General features: G+C 41.9%; 1 protein-coding gene across 5 annotated transcripts in view; it reads right to left on the bottom strand.

Moving 5' to 3' along the window:
- LOC112467290 (gamma-aminobutyric acid receptor subunit beta) overlaps positions 1-16,905 on the bottom strand; it is a 77,540-nt gene that overhangs the window by 26,837 nt on the left and 33,798 nt on the right. For 3 of the 5 annotated variants that reach the window (XM_025035836.1, XM_025035834.1, XM_025035838.1), the window contains exons 2-3: positions 14,165-14,262; positions 9,622-9,689 (exon numbers count right to left, since the gene is read on the bottom strand). In XM_025035836.1, coding sequence (XP_024891604.1) covers positions 9,622-9,689; positions 14,165-14,262 — 166 coding nt within the window. Of the gene's footprint in view, positions 1-5,456; positions 5,525-9,621; positions 9,690-14,164; positions 14,263-16,905 lie in introns of all 5 variants that reach the window. The other 2 variants (XM_025035837.1, XM_025035835.1) reach the window with 1 other exon arrangement.

Here is a 16,905-nt window from a genome sequence, read left to right on the forward strand (position 1 = left end):
GGGTGAGTTAATAGTTTATAATTACGATGCTAAGCGCGATTATGAACTCGTATTCTTACGCGAGAACACACGCGTGACCTGCACGCCTCGTGAGCATCGAGATTCCTGCCGACGCGACGTGGGGTCGATCACAGGACAGGAGTTTCGCGACGCGGGTATAATTCGTGTGTACACGCGAACGAGATAAGGTGTGGAGACCGTGTATGTATAGTGACTACGTATATATACATACATATAAAACAGGTATTTTACGACGAAATCACTACGTACAGACATGCCACGAAACTGCCATAAAATTCATGCACCGCGCGCTACATGAAGATAGTATTTTGTATGTGTGTGTGTGGGATGGATGGTATAGCACCTTTAAAATTTTTGATGATCATCTTTGCGTATCGCTTTTATCGCCAGCAGTGCGAATATTAATTGAATACGTGTATTCAATGGCAACTTCTTCTTTTTCTTGGTGAACATGCAGCATGATGTGTTTGAATAACAATTGTAATAGAACAGTGCAGAAATTCCCTACCGTCTCTGAAATGAATTCTTTGAATCTTATAATTCATAATTAAAAATTAAGTTTGTATAGTGAAAGTCGTGATATAAGATTCAACTCTTTTTTACATTTAATGAGGATCATTATTAAATTTTATTTGTTTGCTTTTACTTTGTTCTACCTTTTCCCGCTCGATTATACGGTAACGATGCTGGCAACCATAAATTTTACGATAATTATTAGCGAAGTTTTTATAACTATCGGTGGGCGTAAAATTGCAAAAAATTTTAGGGAATACTTTGGAAATAAAGTTCGGAATTTTACAACTCCAATAAGATGTCACGACTCCGTGACAAGAGGGAGAATTCGACCCGAGGCGTTGCTTGTCATCCCTTTCGACGACATGTGCGCGCATATGAGAAGACTTTTCCTGCAATTCGCGTCGTTATGAAGAATTCAATACGGGTGGCACATTGCGGCTCATTCCATTGCACATTTTTCGATTTATTTTAGCGTCGATTATATTATACTTAGCGATTAATTAAAGACTCGCAAGTAAAGAATTGAACGATCACGATTTCATCATGCAGATAGACATGAAAGATAAGTGATAATTTACATACCGATTTAATTGTATCACATTGTTAATAGCGCGTTAATAACAATAGACAAAAATAGATAGATGAATGTATGGTAGATAATTAATTTCGTGTTTTAAACGCGCGCAAATGCCTCGGCGAATATGAAAGAGCTTGAAATATCCCGTGGAGATGCCGTATGGAACAGAAGTTGTCATCGTTCGCGTTTCTGGCAGCTCTTCAGGCGCACTGCGGTTACATCGTGATGACGTGAAATTGCCGCGCTAACAAATCTTCGTATGATTAACTGATCAATAACTCCCACGAGAAATAATTTCCAAATTTTGATTCTTTTGACTTATAGTTCCTGTTTTCGTTTTCTCCCATTCTTTATATGTATAATTTACAATTTGCAACTATCGCGATGTATTGTTCAGTCATTTGTCTTTTGTTGAAAATGAATATTGATCTTGAATTAGGTTATTATGACACAAAATGTCAATTGAAAAACATTTATGGCTTTCTCTTTTCGAGGAAATTAGGAGAAAATTGTGATTGTTGCTACATTTGGAAATGCAAAGCATCTATTTATTAACTATCTATTTATTAATGTGATCGTGTAATTGATGTGTCTCGGTAAAATACCGAAACATTTAGATGTAAACTATATCTGGTCGTTGTTTAACTGCACGTGAAAATATTTCTCACGCTTATCTCGACGGCACGCAAATCTTGCACGGTGTATTTGGGCGTGAATCGAGCAATTCGAGCGGGTACGCGCGTCTCGTTGCCGGTGAAACATTTTCCGGGGAGGAATGCGAGCAGGTGTGCGCAAGCATCTCTATCACACGCAAATCGTAGCGTATAAAAAAACAAAGAACAAGAGGAAAGCTTTGTGGAAGCGTTTCAGGCAAAAGCTCGCAGGCCAATCGATCTAAAAAAAAAGAGAGAGAAAGAGAGAGAAAAAAAGAATAGGAAAAAAAACGGTACAGTAGTGTTGTACGACAAGTGATGGAAGCGAGAGAGGGGCTCGTACGAGGAGGTACGCTCCATTTTCGGAGTCCATCGTGCCTCGACGAGCGCGAATTACCGCGATGTGTACGCGCAAAGCACATAGACTCGTATGGCTATGCGTTACGCACACACATACGCACACACCGAGAAGTACACACAGTACAATAAACGCAGGCTTTTCGCGCGCACAAAACGCACGTGTGCACGTTACACACACACACACATACACGCACACATTACGCACATATACCGCGCGCGCGTGCACGTAACACGCGCTCGCGCTCATAGAAATCGTAATATATATAGATATATATACAATATATATATAGCGTGACGTGATTCATAGCAACCAGAAGCGCACTGCACACACTGACAATGACACAGCTCATATAGGTGTCATAGTATATTTACGATATAATAGCATAGATATATACGAGATATATATGCAAATACAATTATATATATCGGTATAGTCTCGATGTAGTCGTAACGTCGCACGAGCTATACTCTTCATATTTGGTATGCAATCATCGGCTGGCCGAGGGTGGAGAGGAGGTACAGGGCGAAAGGAAATATCTCGTTCTTCGAGGGCCGCAGGGTATCTTCTATCGATACTTTTTCTCCTTTCTTGCTCTTTCCATCCGCTTTATCCTTCTTTTCTCGGTTTCCTCCGGCCGAGAGGACTACAATCAACGAGCGCATAAAGACGCTTTCACCGTATTATTCTCTCCGCCTGTGCTCGTCGATTTTTTTTTTTCGAACGATGAAAGGGAAGATAAATTGGTAGGAAAATCGTCTCGTTGTTCGCGGATACACCGGCCGGAGAGAGTCCGAAGAGTGGCCCTCGAGGGATGGACATTGGAAGTCGCTTCGCGACGAGGAGACAAGGCAAGGGGGAAACGAGACAAAAGGCCGGGAAAAGAGGATACGTAACGGGAAACTCGCCAGCGGGTGTAAAAACTCGCGCGTCACGTCCCAGGTGACAGTGTCGACTTGATTTGGTTTCCGCACAGGGCTCAACACCTGGGGTCCAGCCTCGTACATTCAGCTCCAAACTCGTACTCTGGATCTCCGGGGGGTGAACGAGAGAATCGACGCGCCGTTTTCCCCTCGCGCAATTACGCGTCAAATATGCAGGGGAAAGAAAGAGAGAGAAAGAGAGAGAGAGAGAGAGACTCGACCGCAAGCTCACAGGATAGAGTCGATGCTGTTCGGGCGGCGGTAAGTCAACGTTACCGCCGCTGCCCTGGAATTCATCACGAACCGAAAGCTCTAAAAATTTTATCGTACCCGGGGCTCGCGCGGAGGATCGACAACGCGCTCGCGGACCGCGTGTTTCCTTCGAATCTTTTCGGTCGCGCGGATACGTTCACTGCGATTTCGGGCGATCTACTGATAAGACTCTGATTACGTCAGAATACTGATGGAGATTCCTGCCGACGAATTTAATTTCTGATATAATTGTTACCGGATAAACGGGTTAAAGGTCTACAATCCAAAGCGCATACTTCGAGATGCGATCGATAGAGGATGGATCCAGTTACCGTGCTAGTTTGAAACTGATTGTCGACACCGGAACGAGAAATACCTTCAATTACTACAGGATTATGCGTAATACACAATATGTTTTACGGTGCCGCTATATACCTTAAATATATTGAGAAACAAATACGAATATAGATATATATACGTGTATCAATGACGCAGAATACGCGTACGGTACACTTTTATGCATTTCTTATGTACAAATGTGAGCGCATAAGAGTGCACGATCACGCGTATACTGACGTGTCTCAACGTAGTGCGGCCTACGGTGCTCGATCCGAAACTCTCAATTTATTGCCAATTAATCATATTGGAACATAAGACAGTTGCATATCGCGCATTACCATTTTATATATTTTATTCTTTCTCGTATAAGTATTTGTTGGTTTTGAATGACTTTCAATAATACGCATACTACATTGTGTGTTTCAGAGAGAAACCCGATGGAATTTTCTGCCTCGTGGATTTAGGAAGACGGTAAGTCGTGCTCGGATTTTTGACTTATTTACGATCCCCTCGAACGGGAAACGGTTCGCAGCGACGCGATATCGCGAAGAGGATTTAATGTTCCCTCGCGGGATTAAAAGGTCGCGCGTTTGCCGTCATCACGGGGCGTCCGTCGGGGGTCTCTCCTGGACATTTTTCCACGTTAGATCTCCGCGCGTCGCGTTTCGAACGAAACCAAAAGCCGCGGGTCCTTTTATCGTCGGGTCGAGCACCGCGGGTAGGGCCATGCAACAAGAACATCGCAAATCGAATCAAACGACTCAACCATAAACCATAAACGAAGTGGACAAGAATATATCTTGCGAAGACTGTGGAACGTAGCAAGGTTCCCTTGTAACAGTTCAGCCAACCAAACAGCTGTGACGAGCTATAAAAACGTAGGTTAGTAGGCCATCCGTGTGTATACTATTGTCGCTTGTGTGTTAGTGTGTATACCGGTATGTATCTCCACGTGTACGAAGGTACATGGGGGACGTGTGTATGTGGATGTATAGCTTATACCGTGTGGCTATGTGTCGATACGCCCCTTGCTGCCGACATAAACATCGCTATGCGCGTCGTACGTATTTCCCCTGGTGCACCTTTCCGCGACCAGATATCGGGAACGACTCGAGATTTAAGCAGATGTGAACATACGCGCCGAGATATCGCCTGGTTTACGTTGCTGCTTTATATGAGACTTTACTCTTGCGAATCAATACGTATAAAAATGTAAGGTTTTGTTAACCGCACGCGTACGCGCGTACCTGCGGTTAACAAAAACTGACTCCACGCGAACTTGGCGATATATTTTCATTATTATTGAATCACATTCGTATACAGCGATCCGGCAACGAAATTTCGAAATGGTCTGTGTTTCGATTGGCATGGATATTTTTACGTGAATATCCGTGCCATATCGTAACGCGGTAACAAATAAACAAGCCGAAACAGATGATACTGTGGACGCAATCGGAAGCAAGTGGCGCGACTGGTAAGCTGATTCGATCAATGATGGTGGTGGCGTCAGTTTCACGATAGGTACACGCTCGACGTATGATGATCGGTCCAATTAAACGCGTGGGTTAAAAACTCCCTTTAAAGCGGTATCGACACAATTTTGGCATTACGATCGATCGTGCTATCGCAATGTGAAACGGCCGTGTCGGGCGGAAATGGACGTTCCCGTTGTCGCTTTTTGATACGATGGATACGAGAGAGGGGTGGAGGATGGGAAAGGGGAGAGCGTGGCTTGTTCGCGAGACACTGGATGAAATAAATGAACGGACAATTGTCGATGTTGAGTTTGTATGAGAGAGTTTGAATGCAAACTGTACCATCATCACCTCGGACACGGAGCTGATGCTGAGGACATACATGGTGACGCCGACCTCCACGGGCGGACCTGCAATCAACAAAACCATCCGGCCTTGGTCGCTGTGATTACCCGCCAATCTCTAATCAACCATGTACGACCTATTCGTGTATACGAGATAAGCAGATATCTAGAGACAATAAGTATTAATAAACAGTAGTATAAAGACGAGATCTACCTTTACCTCTGACTCACGCGCGCTTTACGTCGCGCATTGAAACTTTGGCATCTTTAAAGTGCTTTTGAAACGGTCGCTACGTCGTATTGCGTGCCGTGTGGCGCGTTTCGCATGTTGCGCGCGATGTCTATCAGAAGAATTTAAACCCGTCGCGACGCGCTCCGATACGAATCCACGTCGCAAATCACGCTCGACACGCGCGGACGAATCGTTTATTTTATTTTTCCTTCCCCCCTCTCGAGTCTTTGGTCAAATTGGGCAACGTCGTTCACGCGGAGAGGGTTGCTTTGGCGATCGCGGGGCGCCTGTCCCGTGTGAGCCAGAGGCAAAGCGTGAACGGACAAGTCGAGGAGAGCTCGCACCCTGCACGGAACCAAATCAACAGGACTCGTCGTCGGCCACGTTGCCTTCCAAGCTAGAAGAATCATCTATACTTGTCTCGTTACATATAGGCATTATGCTCTTACGTATATATTACATACACATCACAGCCACGTAGCAGTATGACATTACCTTACTACTACTTTTTTTTTCGTACCGCGTTGCTTTATAGTGGTTTTTTGCTTTTTCTTACCCTCTCGCTTTTTCTTTCGCTTTTTTGCATCTTGTTTTTTTTTTGCCGATCACTCGTCTCACGTCGTTATTCCAATTAGGTTCGTTGTGGCTATACGTGTACGTATCCCGGGGAGATATGGCTCGTTTTATATATTGTCGTTTTTTTTCCGCCCTATATTAGACGCCCCTCCGTGGTCGAGAGCGGCGCGTCGTCTTGTCGAACATTTTTGTCGAACGACATCGTTACTTTACACTGAATTGCTGTCATTGTCATTGCGGTCGTCGATTCCGGGCGAAATCCATTTATCTTTTTTTTTTTATAGCTTCTGGGGGAGGTGAAGGGGGATGCCTTGAAATACCGAAAGAGTTGCTGGAAGGAATTCGGACGGATAACGATCGAGACAGATCGATCGCGGATTGTTCTCTCTCGCGTGTTGGTATATACACGTACGCGTGATACGTGCGGTGTTTCGACAGAGAGATGACGGAAGTGTGTCGGGCAAAGGGGGATTTCTTTCGGGGGGTGGCGGGACATAGAATATAATAATAATTGTAAGTGGTGGCAGGCGGCAGCCCATCTCAGCAACCGCGGCATAGCAGCTAGAGCGTCTAAGAAAAACGGTCTAACGGGACGGTCGTGCGTGTTTAATATATATTGAACAAAATACTATTTTTCCCTGAGAGCAGAAAGCAATAAAAAGACGCTCCTCATTCACGTTCTCTCTAACACTACGTGACGTTCGGGGCAGCCCAGGCTCAAAGTTCAGGCAGGAAATCAGTGAACTAACTTTTCCACGCCCGCAGAAAACGAAAACGTAGTCGGGGCAACTGAAAAAATTCGTCTCGACGTTGATCCACAACATTCCGTAAGAATTGTCTTCTTTTGCCAGTGTCGCAAATTTTAATGGCTTTTCGCGACATTGTTGCTCGCGCGCATGAATCACATCGAACGTCTAAGTTAAGAGATTATTTTCTAAATAAATCTGGTTCCCGCGCATTAAACGGAAACCACCTCGCAATAATTTAGAACGAGTCTGGCTGTATCTCTTTTTTTTTCGAGATTCAGCTCGATGTGCGACCGCATCCACGCAGTCTCGCTGCTTCCAGTTGCCGAAACTACAGCTCCGTTTCCCGAGCGAGGAACGAGAACAGCCAGTATATATTATCTAAAATATGAAATAGTACTTTGTCCATTTTTTTTTAGTATATATTTCTGTTTCTTTCTGTTGCTCGCTACTAAAGTGTAACTGTGATACGTGTATGTTTATGTATGTGTATGGGAGAATGCGTGTAAAGTCATACACGCGCACACTCATTCCTGCGTCGTCGGTGTAAACCGGTGCCGCGATAAGCGGACGGGCCACATGGTACTACAATATATCAAATGAGTTATAGGAGACAACTCGGCTTGGTTAGCTTCATTTCGGTAGTTTCGAAGTGCAAGCGGTAAACCGCGTCGCGTAATCGCCATCGTGCACGTCTGCGAAGTGCGCCTTATACGGATTACCGAATTGACGTTTTTATGCTGTGATTACGTAGCGCTGTCTTTCGCGCCTGTGGAACAATAAAATATCTACGTCTCGAGATGATATACGACTAAAATAATTTTGCTGTTCTGATTTACATAAGTGAAAGAAAATTTGTATTATTTAAAAAGTTAGAATAATTAGAAGGAAAATTCGTCAATGAGAACAATGATAATTGCTATTTTTCTTTCTACAAATCACTAATTAGTCCTTGAGGGTGTTTTAATGTTATATTCGAAGATGAGATATCAAACGAAAACTAAACGTAAAGTACCATCTAAACTATCTAAAGTACTACCAAAATGCCGTAAAATCAAACAGATTAATAACCCCCATTTCCTTTCTACGGTTAATTGAGTGATAGAAATTTCGCATTTTATCACATGTCTAGAAATCATGAATTTATATTATGATTAATGAACATGTGTTTTGACATCTACTTTTTTCACGGCGAACTTAAATATGCATTACGTTCCGATTAAAAATGTGAAAAACTTTTACCTCGTTTAAACGTTCATTTCGTTCAAGAGACGTGCTATTCATAATGTCGAGGAACGAGATACGTAGTACCGATTAGTTCTCTTCTGCATAGTTTGAATTCAATTGGCCTCGGAACCAACGCGCCAAGAAATTGGACGTCGCTTCGTGTCGACGGGCGAGGTCCTCGAAGCGAGCGCTGAATCGTTTCGGTAATCGTGTTACCCGATTTTCGCGGTTCCAAACGTCGTCGTTAAATGAACAGCGCATCAAAGGAGCAGCACACATAGCCCAGAGCGATGCGACTCTGCGCATGGCAAGCTAAAATTGGTTTCGTCGTGCCGGGGTGTCGATCGACGGATACACGACGGTACCGTCGTGCAATGACGAACCGGCGAGAGGATCGTTGAGCGCCTCTCGTGTTTCCAATCGATGGCACCGAGGATCGAATTTCTTTCGTTGTGCTAAAACAAGGCGAAATTAAAGCCGCGAGCTCGTGGAACAATTAATCAATCGTTATGTGTATACGCGTTCGAAGCGAAATAATCGCGACAGCGTCGTTAGGCAATATGGAGATAATTCACGCTTCGGTGAACATATTAAACAACGAATAGTTTATTGGACCGACTCTCGACCGTTGAAAATATCGCTCCAATTAATGCGTGATCAACAACTTGAACGAATTATTTGCCGAGACGAACACGGACGGCATGAGAGATCACCCGCATAGATATGTACGAACATTGTTTGTTAATGCAAACATTGGAGTCGACCTAGAATCAACATGCGCGTCGCTCTCTCGTTACCTCTGTTGATTTTTTAAATAAATCATTTACCTGAATACGTCGTGCGATGTTTAAGTATCTGTTTTCGAGAGGAAAGAGAACACAATAATGTGATGTTTACACGTTTTTAATAGTTACAAACACACATAGCACAAACAGAGAGTTAGAATTACGTTGCGTGAGGCAAGATCTCCTGAGGCTGTACACGTAACTGAGTAATTGGAAACAATAATTGCTCCATTCGTTGCGAAGGGTGATGAGACAAACGAAAAGAATGCACACTCGTGTGCGCGTGTATGTACAACAGTGTTGAACCGGATATACATCCGCACTCGTGTCGCCGCGCGTATTAAGTCTCCCAGGTGTGTCTGTGCACGTGTGTGTCGGTGGGTAAAAAATGCTAATTGCAATTCAGTAACGATCAACGGCAATCGTTGACTTGAAAATACACGGGCGCTAAAGAAAAAGAAAACGTATGGTCGCTTGGGCGAAGAGACCGATGGGCGGGCTGGGGAGAGTCGGGAGGGCGGATTGTGTTTAGCCGAGAACGATAATAATGAGTAAACTTTCAGCGGAATTACTGAGTAAGACCTAGAGGTATAGTACCATTTTCACTTCGGATAGGGAGCTGATACTCAAGACGTACATGGTGACGCCCACCTCGACGGGAGGACCTGAAATCGAAGGTTAGTAAGACTGAGTCGCCGGTTTTCGGCCGCGGCCAAGCTACACGGTGAGAGTGACTGTATATGGCATTCGTTCGTTAATTACAAGTATCACACAGATTTGCTTTTCTTTTTCTTTTGTTTCTTTTTTTTCGGTTTTTTTCTATGAGTTTACTGTGAATGCGAAATGGTATATGTTGGTGAGGTCGCTACGTTGGATGGATCGCTGAAAGTGGTAATCGCTTTCGATTAGACGATGTCCGATAATAATTTATGCGCTAATTTACGTGTGCTCGGTTGTCATCATAGTTGCACAACGACGGTTTTGCAGATAGGCTTAATCTATATGCGCAGCGCTGTGACGTGCTTTGTATCGAGCGATTTATGTTACACGCGCGCGGATTTAATTGAGGCGAATAAGTTATTAAAGTTTATTTAAAGCTGTAAGCTGGTATATCAAGTTTTAAAGCATGTTATAAAATTATCTTCGCCAAATTTTTGTTCTCTTTTTTTTTTCATTTTTTTTAACATGCCTGATATTGCTCGATTATTCAAAAATATATTTTATATAATATATTTTTCTCTCGTCGCAATTACTTTTTAATAAATTTTAATAGAATTTAATAAAATCTTTTAATACAATTTAACGAATTTCAATTAAGGTACATCCATTAAAATACGTGGCCATAAACAGTCGTTTACGGTCACGTATTTCAATATGCGACGTGACATAAGCTATTTCTCCCGTAATCTTTGCGAAAATCTAAATTCAAAGACCTGACGAGGGTCTTCGTGAAAATTTCAGTAGTCCGTGCCAGATGTGAGGCACGAAATCGAAGCTGCTGCCGGTCGAATTGATCGGCCGCAAAGACGAAGCGGAAAAATGTAATCGCGTCCGATCAGGCGGTATCTCACCGCAGAGAAAAGTTTATGGACGAAACTTCGGGCGGAGGGCGAAGGAAGGCGGGAAATCAGGTACAGATGGGAAGAACCCGGTCGGGCGCGCGGGGAGCGAGGGGGCCGTGGGAGCGCGATGGAAAGGGTTAGGGAATGCGAGGCCGCCGCATATACGTGCTCACGCTGGCGTTTTCGCGATAAAGTTGACTCGTAAACAACGGCTCTGCCAACGCCATCGCGCGCCACTCGACCGATATATCTTCATTTCCATTTCTAGGATGTTTTTAAAGCCCCTATAGCCGAGGAACATCCCATACGGGACACATATTTCACAATGACGTTCTCGCGACATGCTGGAAAACGCACGGCCGACGTGGTATCGGGTTAATTGAAACGCGCCTGTATGCTTCTCCTGTGTAAACCGATCGCCCATGAGAGAGCATACTTCGAAAAAAAAAAGATTAAAAAATATTCCAGACACATGTGATGCAACTGAAAAAGAACAAAAATTAATAATCGGCCGTAGTGCATAGGATCGAAAAATCGCAGTCATCAATTTCCGCGTGGACCGATACAGCTAAACTATATTATAACTGTTCTTATATTTACGTATATGTCTTGTTTCTTTTGTTGTGCGTTATGTAATGTCGAATATTATACTGAGTAATTTAATACATTATCTTTAACAAAATATAAATAGTTTATAGATGTTTTCTCGTTATTTCGTAAACAAAAAAGTACTTGATAACTATATTAAATATCCATAACGTATATATTTATGAAATAAATATAAAGCACGTATAAAATTCTATTGTTTTAATCAATTTTTTTGCTGTATCTAACAATAGGTCAACGTTGTGGTTTTATCATTGTCGAGTTTCTTTTCTAACGCGAATGCGAAAAGTTTTTGTTTGTCATTACGATAACGAGTTTATGGAGTGCAAACATTCCGAGTTTCTGGTCACGTATTTTGTCATTTTACATAGGCCTTGGATGGCAGCGGCGAAGCTCGTGTTTAAAAATCCGGCTGCGCTCCGGGGAATATCCAATGAAGCACGCTACGAATCGAAAAGAGAGCAGCGGCAGGCGGCACGGTTTATCCCGTCGGCCCGCGATATTCTCGTGTCCGTTTCCGTAATGTCCGCGTACCGATCTAAATTTTAAATGTTAGAAACTCCGTATCCTCCCGGGGGATCTCTCCGTGTATCGATACACGCGGGAGCGGCGAGAGGCGCGGATATCGGCGATTCGAATCTAGACGGTACATTTAGTGCGCTTTTTTGCGATCTGCCGATAGCAACCTGATGTATACGTGATCCCGCCGGAAAATGAAACGATCGCCTTTTATACCTTGACAGTCAGCCCGAGTTTACTGCAGAGTGAGCTATCATTAATGCATTTTATTCGAAATGTAGCTTGGAAAATCAAGCTAATATATATTTTTACCACGATCTCTCCATCAATTGCAACAGTAAAGCGTGTTGTTGTATTGAAGGCTGGTTGGTAAATTTTGAATTGTTTCATGTATAGTGTTGAGGCGAAACAATTCTCGTGCGCGGTTGCAGATTTAATAAATTGAATTAATTGAATAATATTCATATAATATAGACACTTTGCATGTTTAACAATTGTACGGAATGTAATTAAATGACAGTACGTGGAATATGTGTTTATTTTATTTTATTGCGCATTAGCTGAGAATTCAGATAATTGCAATTTGTAATTTTAACTATCTTCAGCATACGAATTGAAGCTGAATTATTCAGTTAACCGCTCTTTTTCGATTTTTATATCTGACCTATAATAGTAATAATTATAACTGCGAGCACACAAGAATATCTACCAGACTAATAGATATCGGTCAACGATTTTAGCTTCTTCGAAAATGTGGAACTAAAATGATTAATCTCGGTCAATCAAATTCTGTATCCTTTTTTTGGGGGGAGAAAAATAGAGAAGCTATTATGAAACCGAAGCGTTACGTCTTAGCAATCGCGACACCGAGCCGAAATGTGAGTGCGGTTTCGAAATAGAATCCGGGACAAAAGATGCTGCTATATACGACGCAACGACAAAATCAAAGTCAAAATCGTAATTGAAGGCGAGATACTGCGTCTCGGTGTAGTCGGGAGCGGAGATGCCGTTAACGGTAACCCGTGGCAACCCCGTGGGGCGTCCCAGCATCGATCCGAGTTTTATCGAAACCAGCTCCAGCCCCGCCCTACCCCCACGAGGTCATCCCCGAAAATATGACTTTTTCGCGATAGAATCATCGACATATATGAATCATGATCGTATAGCTATATCTCGGCATCGATAATCGGGCCGCGAAACCGATCTGAACGCGCGCGGGGACTTTTTGGCCAGACCTATCGAGCCCGAAAGTGAGACAGGCCGTCAATTGCCAGACACTAATTGCCTCTAACTGACTCTCCGAGTGGCGAGCGTGCTCGTTCGAAACTGGACTAATGGTTCTTTAATATCCCCTATGTTTTATAAGCATCGCGTTTATTCGACCGCAAAATCGCGTATCGCGCTCGCAGTCGATAGACGTCTGGCTTTTATTCGAAATAGCCGTTCACGCGCAAAAGTCGGTACCTACCTATTACGTATTACGTGCAAACTGTGTACTTTGCGGATTAATCAAGAGCTAAAAGAGAACGCTTTTGTGCTTTACACTTTTATCTTCGGGGAGTCACGTGCCGTTCTCTATCTCCGCGATAGAAACGCGCGCGCTGTCTGCCGCATCGTTTTATCGGTATTTCTTTTTCGGTAGTCGCGCGGTTGAGCCGCGTGGTAAACTGCAAATTACTCCTTTGCCGGGAAACAGGATGCGATTCGCGTACACGTGCTGCCGCACTGTTCCTGTCAGAGTTGTTTTATGAAAGCTTTAGTACGCTCGAAAGCTCGTTTTTGTAGGGTAAAACGTGGGAGATGATAAGCGACGTCAAAAATATTTCCTGGAGCGTTTCGCCGAAGCTTTAGTCGTTGTTGTCGCGCCATTGTGTTACAGGCAATCGGAAAGCTTGCGCTTTATGTCTTGATTTATCCCCGTATAGATTTCGCGTATTAAATGTTTTTAGTTAAATCCTGCGTACACATCTATCCCACCGTCTTCTGTTCTTTAGTTTCTTTTATCTCAGCACTGCATTAAAGGTTGGAATACGGTAGCAGGTTTTTTTTATCCGAGCACACGTAAAAAGCTTTTTTCTGCGCTTGCAGCGAACGAAGTGGAATTAAAAGAACGTATGCTGGTTTTCTGTTCGTTCGCCAATTGATTGGTTTTGCCGGTCTGTCAATATTTGGTCTCTTTCGCCAGTCTAACTCTCTCATTTTCGTTAGCTGCAAGGTAACGTTTTAGATTCATGTAACAGTGCAACGATCATAAACAATGAGACGGAAAAGGCTTTGTGCCGAACGCAAAACTTGTTAGAACGCGTATTACCTCACAGGCGCGAATTAATTAGAAAATGATTAACATTAATCAAACACATTGAATGTGTCGAATTGACAAGTTTTGCGCATGGTATAAAATCCACGAATGATCTCGTTTATCGTAAGATGGGGAAACTCGAGTCTCTACTCACCTCCGTAGTTCGGCCTTACTCTTTTATCGTAACTGACAGAAAAGGAGTCCAGTATCGCAGAGATGTTCACGTCGCCCAGCATACTACCGCCGGCAGTTCTATAAACAAACAACAATTTCATATTTCACATTTTCCTTATAAAAATCAGTATTTTAAAATTATAATAATTACAATCTTTTTATACGTTTCTCTTAGCATTTATTTACATTTAAAGAATTATGATTATAAAAGAATTTTTTTGAAAGAATGAGAAATAGATTTCAATTCAGTTAATAAAATGTTATCAATTTATTATAACTATATTAGTGGATAAGCATTGGCACGCATTGAAATTATGTATAACAATATGATATAGCATCTTTCTTCTGAGAATCCTCTTTTGAGAATATTTTTTTTACGAATAATATATATAATAATTTTATTGTTATTATAACAATTATAGTAAAGAATCACGATTCACTTTATTTCATAAAATGCAATGAAGCCTTTTAGTGACAATATGTTGCATATTTTTTTAGTCCAAGCAAAGAACTTTAAATTAATGGTGTCAAAATAGCCTGTTGCAAATTGTACTACTGTCTTAGGACGCAGTCACAAACTTCTGAACTGATATGTAGATACTGATATTAGCATTATCCAAAAGACAAGTTCGAGAGAAGATATTGTAACAGCCTGTCGTATGACATAAACGACCGTGAGAGGTAGATACGTCCAAGGGTTTGGGGCATAAAGTACAGCGGGTCTGTTCTTGACTTAACGGGTCAGTAGATACGGATGGTCTCGGTCAGCCAAACAAACGGCCCTTGAGTCCGCGAGCTGATATGGTTCCGCAGTAGGTATACCTACGAGAGCACGATCTAATGGCTACAACGGCGCTGCAGCCGATTCCGGTTCCGCTAAGTGGAGCAACTTGATCCGAAAACGTTTTCTGCTTGGCTCAGCAGGCTGACCAAGATCGTACCGTAATCACTTGGCGCGGTGTTGATTCCCCAATCACACAAAGCTATCGTATGATAACGACGTATGATAACGACCTTGATTAGGTCATGCAATATCTTTGCTGCGTGTTTTAATCGGAACAAAAAAGACAGTACAGAAATTGCATTGCGCGGGTGCACGTAATCTTGTTTTATTTACGATAATCTGTATTTTGCATTAAAGATAATTTTTCTTGTTCTGGATTTTTTATGATAATGCGTTATATTTTCTGTATGAATAAAAAACTTTAATTTTTACGAAACAATAGCACAAATGATAAGAGGCACGTTTACGTTAATCTATGTCGGTTGATTAAAATCATCTGAAATTACATGCAACTTTTCTGTTTGTCCGTCAAGTAAACATATAAAGGCAATGCAGTAGATAGATAGTGTTGAAAAGAGATAATGTAATAAGATAATGAAATGAGAACATTATATTGATGTATCAGCATGAATTTCGCGAAACTCACGGTTAGCATTTATCGCCTCAACAAAAGTGATTAATTTTCAAATATAAACGACGTCTGATAGAAGTCATTGATAATTTCCGCGAACTAGGTTAATAATAGTGTCGTGCGTGCCTGATTCGTGCGTTACTCCGGTATCATTGAGCAAAACAGACGTAAGAAAAGCCTTGACCCTACAACCAATGTACATGTGAGTCAGCAGAATGCTCGAGAGACGTATCGTACATCAGCTTGCGCGCATAGTCCTACAATGGAAGTAAGTAAACCTGGCGAGCTTGTAAAGTGTTGCACGTTGCACGAATTAGACTAATCAAGATCGTGCATGTTTGCCGCGTTCTATTCCACTGACCAAGATTTCTAAGCGTGAGTTATACGATCTACAATGTGTCCCCGCGATTAGGTTCACGGGATTTCGTAATCAATTATAAATCAAGGAAATAACCGCTGTCTAAGTATCCCAGTCTACTTTGTGATTCAAAACATCAAGCTCTTTAGTTGCGGAGGTAATTACCATTTCGAGATTGTATCTATTCGTTTATGCAATTAGTTTATGTAATAGCTTTATGCAAAACTAAAAATTTTGAAAGTGAATGATATTAGTAATATTATTCATTTTTAAAATTTCAATATTACTCTAAAATTATTAAATTCAGAAATTGCTATTTAAAGTCTAAGAGAAGAGTTGCTATAATTACGGTCAATATCATATGATAGATTGCTTCTACAATGCTTTATTGATAATTTAATTACAGAATTAATAACATATAGATATGTATATATTGTATATAACAAATTATAATTAATTCCATTATTATTTTTGTGAAATGCTTTAGAACAAAATTCAATAATCTTAGCGAACGAAGTACCTTTAATCGTTTATTACGCGTCTCGGAAACAGTTTTCTCGGAATAATTGGCTGCAACCATAATCTAAGTCTCGCGAAACGATATCTCATAACGAAGAAGAACTTGCTGCCAAGCTGCGATAATAGGTCAGAGGTTGGTCGTATCGATTGGACGCAGATATCTACTCTGGGAACAAGGGTGCGAATAATACGGTGTTGATGATATCGTGTAGATACACGCGCGAAAATATAGATAGACTGTTTCTCGGCACATCATGAGGAGTCGACTTTATTTCCGTAAGATTGCTGCTTAAAATATTTTGTAGCAATAAAGAGAAATATTCTTATAAAATAATTTTGAAGACAATTACACGCGCGCACGATAAAGAGAAATCAGTGAATTGCTTTAATTAACAAAAATGTAAGTTTACTCGTAGAAATATCGCGTTT

Source organism: Temnothorax curvispinosus, unplaced genomic scaffold (assembly GCF_003070985.1).
Source record: "Temnothorax curvispinosus isolate PA1 unplaced genomic scaffold, ASM307098v1 QBEX01017148.1, whole genome shotgun sequence".
Classification (NCBI taxonomy): Eukaryota; Metazoa; Arthropoda; class Insecta; order Hymenoptera; family Formicidae; genus Temnothorax; species Temnothorax curvispinosus.